Genomic DNA, 15,017 nt, shown 5'->3' on the forward strand with positions numbered 1-15,017 from the left:
TATTCATTAAGAAACTAGTGTTCCATACTCCATCTAACAGAACAAATCAACACTCCAAAGAGATTCTTAATTTAACATCCAGATTGTGCAGATGTATTAATTTCTGAGTAAAGAGCATTGATTCTTCACAACAGTGTAGTGCCATCTTTTGGCAAACACCGGAAAATCCTGATTGCTTTAGACCTACACAGAAAAGGGTCTCATAAGAGCCCAGTACTGTTCCAAATTGTGACAATACCAATGACAACCAGGCCATGCCAAGAATTGCTCAAATTAAGCTAATTATACTCTCAATCAATCTCTACTTAGTACAGTGAAGAGGTTGCTAAAAATAATATGAAAGAAGTTCCTTTTGCATCTATCGTTCCACTGCAGGAAGCAGAAAGACCCAGTACTCACACACTGCCTTGACTTGCATTCTGACCCAATTTCAATGGGGATGCAATGTTCAACAAAGTGAAAAAAAATCCAGATTCTGCTACAAGCAAAAAACTTTCCTCAATCAGCCAAATTTTGGGCAAAGAATACACCACCACCATCCCCTACACATGCTATGTTCAATCCAGGTGGGGAAAAAGGGTAGTGGTCTCTATCAGGTCCTGGGTAGCTATACTATTTATGTAAAGGTACAAGTCCCTTACCAGAGGCACAACCCCATGCTGAGTTACCATCATGGGACAATCACCAATCTCAAATATGGGAGCAGGGAATGGACAGGATGCCATCCCAGAAGACCAAGCTCACAGCACCAAGTGCATGACTTGTCAGCACGCCATTAGATAATGTGGATGGGAGACTCCAGGAGAAGTATCTCATCCTTATGGATTTTTATTTACTCAACATTTTATAAATCTAGGAGCACCAAGGTACTAAGAAACCACTTTAAATTTTGGGAGAATTTTATTTGTTTTCCCATTTTTTAACACTGAATAGGTATTACCTATAGGCTTCTTGTCCAACATTGCAGTAGTTCCAATAGTCTGCTATTACTACAATACTTCCCCATAATGCAGTGGAGACTGCATTATGCTGTTATTATACTGCACTGTTAGTGGGTTTGCTTTGAACTTCCTGAATAAGAACTGAATTAAAATATTTCTAGGGAATCAATTAATAACTCTCCAATCTTTAGCACAATTTCAATGGCACTACTAGACAGAGGAGTCTTGTTTCACATTAAAATGTTGACCATTTCCAGAGCATTACATTTCAGTTTCTTGAAATCACTGGCATGATTTGCCTTCCTTAGACTAAGGACAACTGAGACTTAAAAGAGATTCAGAGTAACTTATACATCCTTGTGATATGACAAAATATCTATACAGAATGAGTCATTATCTACCTCACCATAAATTATATTCTTTCTTTGTAGCACTGACTAGATGGTTGCAATGAAAAATCTATTTTACCTGGTGGTTGCTTGTATCAGACACCTTCACATCCAGGGATCCTGTCAGGACAGCATACCAATTCGTCCCAATATCACCCTGGCGGAACACTGGAAAGATGAAATCTTGTAAATAAGAGTTATCACTTTAAGTTTAGCAACAGTAATAAACATTTTCCCTCCATATTACTGCAATACTGCAGTCAGTGCTGGCACTACACAATTTGTCATATGAGATTACTTGTTTACTATTACAGTAATATTTCCAATTACACTGGAAAGAACAAATTTTAGTAAACCAGTCGATACACTATGGAAACAGTGAAAGCACATAGAACTGCTTCATTTTTCTCCCCAGTTTGCTTCTGTTCTACTGTTCTCTTAGTTAATTAACCAACCAAAGAAACAAAACAAACAAAGAAAAAGGTTTGCTGAACAATGTCCCTTTGAAATTCACAGTCTTCCAGCGCAGACACAGCTACCACTGAATTCAGTAAGAGTTTCGGCTGAACATCAACTGACTTTGATGTCCAGGCATTCCAACTGTGTGATTACAGAGTATCAAAATCCCTGCTACCCTAAGCAAACCCCAGTGCTGCATGCCAGACTTACCTGAGGTGTTTCTGAGACTTTACTAATACCACAGATTTTCATCAGCTATTCCCCTGCTATGCATGCCCATCACAGAGCTACCACTTGTTTCCATCTCAGCTTCACAGACCAAGCACAGGTGTCCACCTGCATCTGGCCCATGGGCTGCCAGAGCAGGCACGGAGCTGTTGCACCCTGCAGCAGTTTGCAGCTCTGCAAGTCTGGCTTGTGCCAGCCAGGGTGCCTGGAAACCACACGCTATCAGTGATATGCCTTGCTGACACCTTTGCCCCTGACAGCACAAAGCACCAGCAAAAGCGATCAATAACACATTTGCAGGGGAAGAATAAGGCTTAAGTCCAATGATGGCTCATAATCTTTCAACAGAACAGTGGTAGAGTCTTACCTCCAACTGTATGCCGTTACCATAGATCCATTACACACTGCATTTGTAGAGCAAGCAGCACTTTAGTCCTGCCTTGCCCCATGACTGTGACTGTAAATCTTCCACTGATTCTGTTCTCATCAGTCTCCTAAAGACAATCTCAGCCTAACCCCCAAGTTTATCTACATAAAATACATGATCTTATATAAAATACATGATTTTATCTAAATAAAATACATGATCATATGAAGCTGCCTTACATGTGATTCCTTTTTCCAGATTTTCATAATATCCACAGAGACATATCTGCTGGAGCAGGTTTGGATGAAATTTCTCAAAAGCTTTCACTTCTTTCAGTCGTGTGAATATTATATCTACATCCTCACTAGAACGTTCCAAAGGCCTGTAGGAAAACAAAAGACAACATTCTCAAGGACTTTATCAGAGAAACATCCCCACCTGCATGTGCTGAACTTACCAATGTTTGCATTAAACATCACACCATAATATAAACAAATTAAAATGCACTTTTCAACTACACAGTGAAATCCTTCCAAGACCTCCTAACAACTGCCCTTTATTAACTTGAGCATGATTCTTAAAATTTCAACACAGGCAGTGTCCAGAAGCCCATTTAGCACCAAAGTCTTGATGCAGTACCACTGTAAAAGTATATATGATGATACAGTCCTTATACTAAAGAGCTTAGAACGATATATAGTTTTAGGTTTGTAAGAAAAGATGAAAAACCAGATGTCCAAACACTAAGGAGGTCTGTGGAATCCATGCCCAAAACAGATGTTCTCTATCTGGCTAAACGGAAAGCATTAGATATCAACAGTATCTACATCCAAGCTTCTTTTCTGCATTTGACTGACCATAAACTAACCTTCCTCTTCTCACTTGCAAAGAAGAAGGACAGCTTTAATAAGTATATTCTCTCACATGAAGTTTCTGTCTCTTAGTGTTGGACAAATTAAATATGCAAGCAAGAAACTTAACAAGAAATGGTAACAGTCATGAGTTTTAATTCAAATGTCTAAAATATTTCAAATCTTTGACAGCAACACCTTTAAAAAAACCCAAGATTTCAAGAAAAATAAAACTGTAGAACACACTGCAACAAAGTAGCACGTAGACCAGCAGTTCCACAGGTTCAGCATATTACTACATATTTATGAAAATAAAGCTAATTAGCCCTGTAACACACATAAATCTGATTATCAAACATTATGAATCAGCAGGTAAGCCAAACAATATCTGAAAGCTTTTGAAAAAAAATGCTGTAACACACTAAATGCAAACCACTAAAGACAGAAAGAAAGAATTTTCCTAGGACATCATGCTGGATCAGACACAGAAATTACTCATGTATAAAGGCATAACAGATAGAGAGACAACTGTTAGTAATCATTAGACCTATCACTCACTCAAATGTTGCTAGTTAATTTTACTGACAAAAACGTCCTTTTAACCAGTTGATGAGCTTATGATGAACAGACGTCAGGTAGCTACAATGAGCGAAGACTAAGTTCACAAATATGTATCTTTATACACCTTATTGTTACACCTACAGTGTACGCACTCCTTCCAAAAAGATTATTTAAAGATTTCTCTTTGAAATCAAAGACTTTAAGGAACCCAAATCTTTGTCTCAGTGAAGAAACCCAGATCCTACTTGCATTGAATCTCTGTATCTCATCTTTCTTATTAAATTATGTCTAGGAGGGATTAAATCTCTATCCTCATTTATACTCCCATTTACCCTTATTAACTACAGATGAGAATAATAATTCTCTAGTGTATGCAGTTGCTTCTACATCACAGTGACATCCTCTTACCACTTCAAACTACAATCAGCTAGAATAGCTCTCTTTTGAAATTTTTCAAATAAGATTTTCACCCATTTCTTTTTTTCTTGACTGTGAACTAGCTGACAAGTACTAATAAGCATTAACTCTCTTGTCAAAATCCTTTTAAGAAGATTAGGAGGTGCAGCTTGCAAACAGAGTTACAGTCTACTTATACAAGATCTCTACCCAAACTACACTAACTCTTGAAACACTAACTACCATAATACACTAACTACTAGCAAAACTCAACAAGTCAAAAAGGTGAGATCATTCTCAGAAAATCATCCAGTTCAAGATTCAGCGGTTTGGTTAAGATCATGAATTCATATTATTCATAAAAATTAATGAGGACTCAACTTGTTTGACAACAAGATGTGTTTGGATTTCTTTCAGAGCTCCTGGGAAATGTCCTCAGTGTTAAGGTGTAAGGAATTAACAAGAGGTATCCCAAGCTGAGGTGGCCCTTGTCCTTAGAAGCACATGAAATTCTGCCTGTGTAAAATTTCAGACTGCAGTATAACAGTGGTATAAGTAGCACTCAAACTCATTTCTACTAAGTTTCTATAATCTATAGCAATTAATCTGGTTTCAAAAGCCAAGTATTACTTACTGAGAAAAATGTACCATGGCATCAATTAACTGTTTTTCCACAAACCTACAAAACTCTGGGAAAGTTTGACCACTTTATACAACACATCTTTTAATAAAATTACCATAACGGTAACTTGTAATTATAATTAACTTGACATTATTTATCATTAACTTAACATTAATCTACTTACTATGCCAAATCTTGTTTTTTGTTTCCTAAGTACAAGCTGCCTAACCTAGAACATAAACAGGACAGGACAATATAAATTTATTTCTTCATCACAGCTATCTTACTGTAAACTTGTTTTTTGTAAATCATAGTTTGTAATACTTAAACAGCTAATGTTATAATATAGTCCTTAGAACATTAATGATTCAATCTATTAATAGGAAAGTATTACTAATGGCAGATGGAGAATTATTCAAGCTTTATCTTCACTGTAGTCACACTTAAAAAAGGCAATAGTATCAATCCACAAAGGAACCACTCCCCAGAATACAAAGACAGGTTGCAAAAGTCAATCCCAAGGAATAACCCTACACACCTAATATGGCTCCAAAAGCCACTGCAAAGACTTTTCCAGATACCTCACCAGAGTACCTAAAGTCAGTTCTCTATGATCATCACTGTTGTTCAGTCTCACTGAGTTTAGCCCTCCCCTGCTAAACTACTGCTGGTGCAGATCTATTTCTGTCCTGTTCTGTCACACTGATGCTGATGCTACTGAAGTATCCATTCACTGCTGATGCTGCAGAGTTACAGTCTCATATCCATAAGCAAACAAAGTCAAAAAACACAGTCCAGCGAGTCTTCAGTTACCACTGGATTTTCTGCTAAAGCTTCTGTCCTGTACCCATTTCTGAAATCTCAAGACCAATGTATTGAATTAGAACCATAGTTTAACCTAAAAGTGTGAACAAATTTATAAACCAATTAAGATTCTTAGGTGTCATCTGGAAGACGTATGAGCTAGAGTAAAAGCTTTTATAAGGCAAGGCCACCCTTCTTGTAGAAAATCTATGACTCCATGCCAGTGAAGCAACTCCTCCCTAGACTACCTCACTCAATTTAAAATAAATTTTCAAGTCAAACTGCGCTGAGATTTCTTTTCACTGTAGCCAAAGCCAAGGGGGCACTTCAAGAGTTGCACAGCAGGGCTTACCAAATAAATTACTAAGAAGGAACAAAAAGCAGGAATAATTTATTTTCACTACCCTACAAGCCTTTCTACTTTATTTGACCCCAAAATGCCTTCTTACTTATATTACTAATTTGTCTCTTCAGACCATAGTAAGTGATTAGCCGGCAGAAATGTTTTCACACAAGACATCATCTGCTTCTTCAATATCTTCAGTACAACACTGCAGCATACATATACAAGTGACAGCATCAAAGCTAGTTTAGTTACACATTTCTATTCAATAATGTCAATAAGGCTTTCTTTAAATATTATTTTACCCCTCCTTATTTGGATGTGAAGATTTCAGGAGCATATTTTACAGAGATAAAACAACTTTCTTGACATTGTCTGCCTGACTACCTGTAAAAGGCTATTATAAAGAAAATCTGCCTGAAGCCTATCCTCATAAGGCTGTTAACATGAGCTGGCAGGGCTGGCAGCCCTGAAAGCCAAGCACATCTCGGGCAGGACCAAAAGCAGCATGGCCAGCAGGTCCAGTGAAATAATTCTCCCCTTCTCCTCTGTTCTCATGAGACACCATCTGGAGCACTGCACTGAGCTCTGGAACCCTCAACACAGTAACGATGTCAACCTGCTGGAGCAAGTCCAGCAGAGGGGCATGAAGGTGATGAGAGAGCTGGAGCTCCTCTCCTGTGAACACAGGCTGAGAGAGAAGAGAGGGCTCCAAGAAGATTTCAGAGAAACTTCCAGTACCTAATGGGGCCTACATAAAGCTGGAGAAGAACAAGACATGTAGTGACAGGTGAAGGGGCAATGGTTTTAAACCACAAGAGGGTAGGTTGGAATTAGATACTAGCAATAAATTTTGAATTCTGAGGGTGGTGAGACAGAGAAACAGTTTGCCCAGAGAGACTATGGATGCTCCATCCCTAGCAGTGTTCACTGCCAGGCTGTCTAGGGCCCTGAGCAACCTGGTCTAGTGGAAGCTATCCCTGCGGCAAGAGGGGTTGGAATGAGACAATCTCTAAGGTCCCTTCCAACCCAAGCCATTCTATAATTCTCTTTTGTATTTTTAAATGCAAACTACTCAAGCTCAAAGTTCAAATACAGGCAGAGGATAACTGCTACAATTCTTCACATTCACAAACTGGGCAAAGTATTTCTGTTCACATGTCATATATTTAGCTTTACAAAATAACCTATTTGGATGGCTTTAAGATTAAGCATTTGAATGTAGACTTGTTAGCCTAGAAGAAAGGAACAAGATGGAGATTTTTTGGTTTACTTTTGTAAAGTTAATCCAACTGTAACCTATTACCTTCTGGTACCATATGGCCTTTTCTAGGTTCCGTCTCATAGTGGGTTTGACATTTGAGAAATAAAAACCAGAATATATGCAGTTTTACCTTCTTTGCCAAGATAGCTCTAGAATTTTAAAATGTTTGTTTACATAAAATGTGTTCAAAAACCTGAATCATGCTCTAACTGAATGAAAGCACTGAATTTCCTTCCCTTGATCTTTTAAACTTTTTAAAACAGCAGTATTTCAATTCAGACAGCAATGAACAGCCCGCAAAAGATGAGCAGATGGATCTATTTCTTTCACTGTTGAGACTGTTTGTAGAAAACAGCTAAAATACTAGAACAGACAAATAAAACAAATTCATTGCTAGGTTAAAACCAAAGCATCAATGCAAAGATGCAAAGGCAAACTCTATGAGCTGGAAAGCACCAGTAACCACTACTATGGACCATTTAGTGCATTTAACAGTACTTTAAAATATATTCAGCTGTGAAACATGAGCAAGGAGACAGCACCAAGAAAGGCCAATTAAAAACAGATCATCTCTCTATGCTCCCTGTACTTTATTTTGTCCTTTTCTAACACAGAAAAACAACGCTGTAGGATGCAGAAAAATACCAGTACCAATAGACCATCTTCCCTCAGTGAGAGCAGGGCAATGTTGGAACTCTCTCCTCCAGGCAATGCTGTAAGGCTCTTTAATTTCTCTTTGAGAAAGGAAAGTTTAAGAGTGGAGTATCAGTGATCTATCAAAGCATTTTACATCTGTAAAAAGGCACTTAAATGTTAACAATAAATGAAGTTACTTCTAATCTCAAGTAGTTTCCAGCTAAGGGTTTACTTCAATGGCAACAGAATGTAACTAACTCCCACCAAGAGCCAATTCTCACTTGTTACAGTAGAATTACCAATTCTGTTCTCAACACTCACATTGCAGATTCTCTCTCCCTTGTCAGAGGAAAAGTCTCATGATGAGGCTTTTAAATAATAATCAGATTACTACTCTTTTTTATTAAATGTCATTTTAAGAAACTTTGGGATTCCAGCTCTCATTTCATCTGAAAAACAGGAAATAGAATTTTATTTAAACACTGTTCCCTAGCACTCTTACGTATCCAAATCTTTCTGGAGTTTGGGGAAAAAAAAGCAACACAAATAAAATTGCTCATGCTTAGTTTTCAATAAATCACTACTGTCACCTGCACTCAGAATCCCTGTGATATTATCTCAGGTCCTGCTACATAAGGCACAAGAAATCTGTAGATAATCCTGATCTACACAGATATTCAATGACCAGCCAGTTAAATGCAGACTGACTGTCTGCCAGCTGCAGTCAGACAGAATTTGTTATAGTTGATTTCTGTCTTCTTTAGTGAGGGCTGAAGGAAGGCAAATACAAGGGACTCTCCTTTACCTACCTCACTATCATATCACTCAATTAACTAAGTTTGATCAATACACTGAAAAATTATTGGTAAGTTAAACAGAGCAACCAAGTGTGCTAATTTCTTCATACACCCTGATGTACAAATTATGTAACCTTCCAAAACGTCAATTTTTAGATTTGTATATATAATGGAATGGCAAAAGATGTATTTATTAACTAAGTATATTCATAAAGACTTATCTCAAGTTCAAAATACACTACCTGAACAATACAGATCTAGTAGGAAATAGACTCTTGTCCACCTTCATTTGCTGTCTAGAAAGTTGGAATAATTCAAGAGAAATTAAAATGCAGAATTATGTTCTTTCATTTGTGTGAATCTTTACAATATTAAGCATACTTTGTAACCAAGATGTGACTAAATCTTACTGAATTAAACCTCCAAATTTCATAAACTGGAGCTCAGGACAGTTAAAATTCCATTTGACAGAAGTAAATCCAGATGAAATTACATTAACCAGTACTGTAGCTTCATAATAAACATTAAAAGCACTTTAATATGAGGACAGACTCTAAGATACACTGCAAATGAAATCTGTAATTGAGCAATATGCAAGTGATGATATCCCTCGATTAAAACTCTGGCCACCACTATTCACCAATAACATGATGTCAAATGAACCTTTCCTGATTTAGGATCTGCATTGTTAGAGCTAGTGAAAATTTAAAATTTACAGCAACAATGAAACGGGTTTTACAGATTTACGTTGGCACACATTTTGACAACTGACGAATTCAAAGATGGAAGGGAAAGTCAGTTCAGGAAACACAGATATTGACAAAGCAGCAGAAATAGTAACTGATCATGCCAAATACAGTGCAGAAAATATAGTACAAAGGAAGTATCATTAGAATGATAAGTTTTGTTAAATACAGCAAATTGTAAAATGCAGACAAAAACAGATGTCATGCTAGATAAGAAAAATACTTGTATTTGGAAAATATCTGGTGAACACCTGATTTTGAGGGCACAATTTCAATTAGTTGGTTTGTTGGTTTTTTATTCCTTTGCTGGAACATGGAGTTTTGTTATAAAGGTAATTTAATCTGCTCAGAGTATAGGATTTTAGAGATCAAATCCTAACAACATGTCAGAAAGAACTCAGGCAACAAGAGTTTAGACATGTTTCCAGTATCATCTGGTGAAAGAGAAAACCTACAGATGCACGTGTAGCATACCAATTGTGCAGCCACGACACAAGACAACCAACTAAATCTGAATCTCTCATGCCCTAAAAAGCATGTGAACATACTGCCTTGCTCTGGTGGGCTATGACAATGTTTATTCATGCTGGAGTAACCGCTTTCTCTTCCTCTTAATACCTGTCCATGGCACAAGGGTGTAACTTACTGCAATCACACGTAACAAATGGAAGCCAATACTGCAAATGTGTAAGCAGGAGAGCAAAGGATAAAACAGCTTGAATTTATTTAAAATACAACTCCTGCTCTCACTAAGATTCAATCTGAATTCACATATTTGATAAAATGCACAAACGTACAAACTTAACAATTATTTTGGTTTCTCTAAGGAAACACAGAAAGGAAAAGGTTTTTTATTATTCATCAAAGCCTGCACCTTTGCACTGAACTAGAAAATGAGGTGCATGATGTAGAAAGATAAATTTGTCATTCATCACTCGCACAAGACTGCACCCTCACATGAGTGCTAGAAAGCACTCAGGCTGTGTCTATACAGCTCTGTCTCTGAGTTTCCACATCCACTGCAGTGCCTTCTGCTGCTATATCCCCACACAGACTTGATCCAAGCATATACCAGCTTAGTCACACACTATACAGAGAGAAAACACGAAGCACACAAGCCAACCGGAACTGCAGTGCATGTCCATGATTTTGCTCAGATGCAAACTATATGAAAATGGTGATATTCCTATGGATTTGTTACAAATAAAAATCAAGAAAGAAATCTATATAGAAGACAGTGCAAGTTTTACCAATTGCACAAAAATATTTTTTAAAATAAAACAGCATCATAATGCAACTGTATTCATAATATTGTCTGATTATAAATCTATATCCCATTATCTTTGACATAATTAAAAGTTAGAGAGGATGACAAGCATTTTCTTTATTTATTCTGCAATAATTCTTTCAGAATATCAATTCTTTATTCTAGCCTATCTGTATGCTCACAAGGGATCTCTTGTTTACTAGTAAGCAAACAAAGCTTGCATCTCAAATATACGTTACACGGAACAAAAAAACCAAATCCTGATTCAAATATGTTGCTGTTATGTTATGTAGCTTCAATCTGAATTTACATTCAAATCTGTGAGAGGAACAGGTCCGAGATACTACCCAGTATGCATTATTTCGGGTTTTTTAAACACAGATGATGCAAGACTAACAAGGATTACATGGTTATAAAGGCTCAGTATGTACAGTATGTCCTTGAAAAGCCCATTCCTACTTAAATAATTTATAAGTCATTAGGCAAAGATCATAACATTCTTAGCACAACAGGCCAGTGACATGCTTTCCGCTGTGATCTGCCCTTCCAGTCTGCTAAGGCACTGAAGGTTACTTTTAATTCAGAGAAAAACGCAAGATGCTATAGCCAGGTATGAAATCCTGGCATCTCTAACAGTTGTGCATGCTATATACCCCTAAAAGTTTGCATCTGAATCCAATTAAAAGAATTAACTGAATTCATAACTGTAATCAGATTTACACAAATGATAGTTATGTAAAAAACTTTGTCTACCATTCAGTAAAGATACTGTCAACATGGAAATTTCCTGGTTAGTTTTTGGTGTGAAAGAACACGTGGGAATAGAGAAGACATTCTTCCTAAGTTAGCTGTACACACATGCATAAATCAGCGACCCTTTTTTAATTATGTGCAGAACAGACATACAGAAAAGTGCTAAGATTAGAGGGATACTCTTTAAGGAATCAGTGATAAGGCAACTAATATGTGAAATGTAAAAGGACTGGTTTCCTTCCTCATGAGAAAAATTATTTACATCTCCAGGTATAACCAGGATGTATGCTTGCTCACTGCTGATTCTCTCTCTCTCTCTCCTGCAAAAATAAAATATTATTGATAAATCACAGTGTCCTGATATTTTCCTTATCTTTACACTTGTAACTTTATATATAAACACTGTTTCATGTATTTGATTTTTAAGTGTAGATTTTTGACTTTGCTGGTAACTACACACAGAAGCTGCACAGGCAAAGCACCTGTAGTCCCAGCCCACAGTACCCTACACAGTAATAACAGTTATTACACAGTAATAACATTTCTCCTGTAACATTTTGGCAGCTCTTCATTTTTATATGTGTGCTAATTTTAGACGTTAGTAGTTCCACTTTGACAAATGATTTGGGGAAAAACCTGAAGAACAAATACAAAATACATAATTTCTATACACAATGTATTTTGCTATTTCCATTTTGAATTTTTTTTCACATAATTATATTGGACAATCCATATTACATTTTAATTGTCTTTGTTGAGGCTCACTTAACATTCTAAAGCATACCAGTTTTAGAACTGTCTTCCTTCTAGAAACACATTAATTGACTTAAACATACTAAAACTCTATTATTTACTAAAAACACATAGTACTCTATAGAGAATTTACTCATTAAATGATCCCATATTCGCAGAATTCACATCTAGGATAGAAAATGCTATACAATTTTTTAAAGGCTTAAAATTGATATTGATAACAATTCAAATTAGTACACTGATAAGATTACATATAGAAAATATATACACCTTAGAAATACAAGTAAGTTAATTAAAAATGTTTTATCTGCATTTTTAGGTGGAAAAACAGAATAAAATGCAGAAGTGTACTTCCTATGATCACAAAGCAGAGCACAGAGGGACCAGGAAAAAACCTACGATCTTTCATTTTATGAGTTTGTCCTCCATGTAGACCACCTTCTGGAAAAGGGTAAGGAATAATTCCTAAGGGTACCTGAAACTGATTCTTTCCACTCAACAATTTGGTGCTACTAGCTTATTCCAAATAACAAAGTGGAAGAAAAGTTCCACCTTATTAGCCCTAATGAAAACTGTGTTACAGAAAGGGTCAGCTTATTAATTATGACAGAGAGATTTCTAAATTAAATGCCACATATATGTTTCCTAAATACATCACCTACTCCCCAAGGCTATGTACTTCATTAAGCCCTGAATTTTCGTTTACAATTTGGATCTCACAGCGTATTGCATGTAGGAAAACAGAAATGACAGGATCATCTATCTGCAAGTACTGGGACTCAAACCCTCCCTCACGTCCACTCAGTGTCAGTTTACAGAGAGGCCACACTCCGGTTTTCAGACGGCTAGATTACCATCAACAGTTCTGTTTGAATTTACTTTGCAAGTGCTTTCAACATTTATACACATTATTTGACCTCTAAGAGGTTAGTCTTAAGTGACATGTTACAGAGGGCGATCAGTGTCTGTGGTGTCTACAGTGTCTAGCCCAAAAGTTCCATTAACTTACGGTTGGCTACCCGGACTGCTAAGGAAAACCTAATCAGAAGTGCAGTCCTACAAGACTAGGAGTTACCTGAAAAGGGGAGAAACTACGAAAAGAGGAAGGTCCCTTTTATGTGCACAAAGGATTCTCTCCACAGCACAGCCCCAAATGGTACCACCTGTCAAAAGCTGGCTCACGATGCTCAGCTAACAGCCATACACCACATAAGGGAATTCTCTGATAGCTGTGTTTTGAGCTGCATAGAGCATCTATGGTCTACATTTTTGTTAACTAAATTCCTAGACCACAGGAGACGCAGTGAGTGTTCAGACATTTAATGACTTCTGAACTAATCCAGGAATCAAAGGTACAAATACAGCAAAGGGCGTTCAAACCGCCCACCGCGCAACTCGACACTGCGAGACTTTGGGCTGCAGCACCCGAGAGAAAGAATTCCAGAGAATTTTCAATTTTACTTCTTTTTCAATAATAATTTGCCTGTAATTCTGGCAGCGCGCACATCGCCTCTGAGCACACCTCAGGCAGCCGTGCCTCCCAGCCAGGCGGTGCCGCCGCCCGCCCGCACCGGACCCGCCGCACCCGGGGGACAGCCGCGGGCCGCCGCAGCGGGGACAAGCGGGGCCCGGCCTTTCCCGGCCGCCCCAAGCCGGAGCCGGGCGGGGGCTGCGCGGCCGCTGCGGGAGGCGGGGGCGGTGTGCCGAGCCGAGGGGAGGCAGCGGCCGGGGCGCCGTGAGGGCAGGCGCGGGTGGCCGAGGGCAGGAGGCGGCGGGTCTGCCGTGGCCGATACGGCGGGTCCCCGGCTGGCAGCCCCAGGCCCCCTGCCCGCCCCCGAGCTCCCCCTCCTCCAACACGTGCAGCATCTTCCCGGCGGGGAGCAGCAATCCCTGTGGGGACAGCCCGTCTCCTCCGCTGCCCTGAGTATTTCCAGCCCGCCCTCATCCTTGCACGCCTCTCTGGCTTCACCGAGGCGTTTTGCTTCCCACCTGCACGCTCCTTATGTAAGGCAGCATCTGATGGAGAGCGCGGAGGGTGTCAGCGCGCACACATACATATACATGCACACACACGGCATCCCTCCGCAGCCGCTCCTGGGAAGATGCCGATACCTTTTATCCAGGCAGGCGATCCACTCGCCGGAGGACGCGGAATGGGAGGCGTGAGCGGCGACCATGTTGGAGCGGGATCAGGTTGTCGCGCACCCGGCTGGCGGCGGCTCCCCCCGCCCGCGCGCCGCTCGGTCCGTCCGTCCGTCCGTCCTCGCTCCCTCCCCGCGCGCGCGGCTCGATGGGCTCGCCCAGGCCCCGCCGCAGCGCCCGCGCGGGTCCGCGCGCCGCCCTCACGCGCCCGCCCGCGCCCGGGCTGCGACCTGCGGCACCAGAGCCCGGCCCTGCTTCCGCTCCGCCGGCGGGAGCCGCCCGCGGAGGGCGCGCAAAGGAGTCACTCCCCTTCTGAAAGGTGGTGTCCTCCGCCGGCTTTCCTGAGCTCCTCGGTGCCCGCACCTAAACCCGGCTTACTGATCCCTGCCCTTGCTTCACCTTGACGCGGTTTGAATTGGAGGGGCAGTGCAAACATTTTAATAGGAGTAAGTAGCTCAGGAGCATTTTATCGGCGCTCCAGAGCACTGGGTGTCCCGTCCCCCCCTTCCCCAGCAATAAATGCACAGTGGGTGAGTGAAAGGAAGGTGCAGTCCATGTTTCAGGATTCTTTCCTGGACACTTGCTCCAGTCTGCTGTCCATCCCGTCATCGCCCATGAAACAGTGCGCTGAAGTCTCTCATTGCTTGTGCGTGAAAAATGAGCTGGGCAGTACAGCCTGTGAAGAGGATTTGGCATGG

At 39.9% G+C, this 15,017-nt stretch overlaps 1 protein-coding gene across 2 annotated transcripts in view; it reads right to left on the reverse strand.

The window, feature by feature from the left end:
- RAPGEF4 (Rap guanine nucleotide exchange factor 4) overlaps window positions 1-14,434 on the reverse strand; it is a 145,348-nt gene extending 130,914 nt beyond the window's left edge. For both annotated transcript variants that reach the window (XM_066322803.1, XM_066322802.1), the window contains exons 1-3: window positions 14,290-14,434; window positions 2,624-2,766; window positions 1,410-1,498 (exon numbers count right to left, since the gene is read on the reverse strand). In XM_066322803.1, coding sequence (XP_066178900.1) covers window positions 1,410-1,498; window positions 2,624-2,766; window positions 14,290-14,354 — 297 coding nt within the window. In that variant the 5' untranslated portion in view covers window positions 14,355-14,434. The remainder of the gene's footprint in view (window positions 1-1,409; window positions 1,499-2,623; window positions 2,767-14,289) is intronic.
- Window positions 14,435-15,017: the final 583 nt, after the last annotated feature.

The sequence above is a fragment of the Sylvia atricapilla genome, chromosome 7 (genome assembly GCF_009819655.1).
Source record: "Sylvia atricapilla isolate bSylAtr1 chromosome 7, bSylAtr1.pri, whole genome shotgun sequence".
Classification (NCBI taxonomy): domain Eukaryota; kingdom Metazoa; phylum Chordata; class Aves; order Passeriformes; family Sylviidae; genus Sylvia; species Sylvia atricapilla.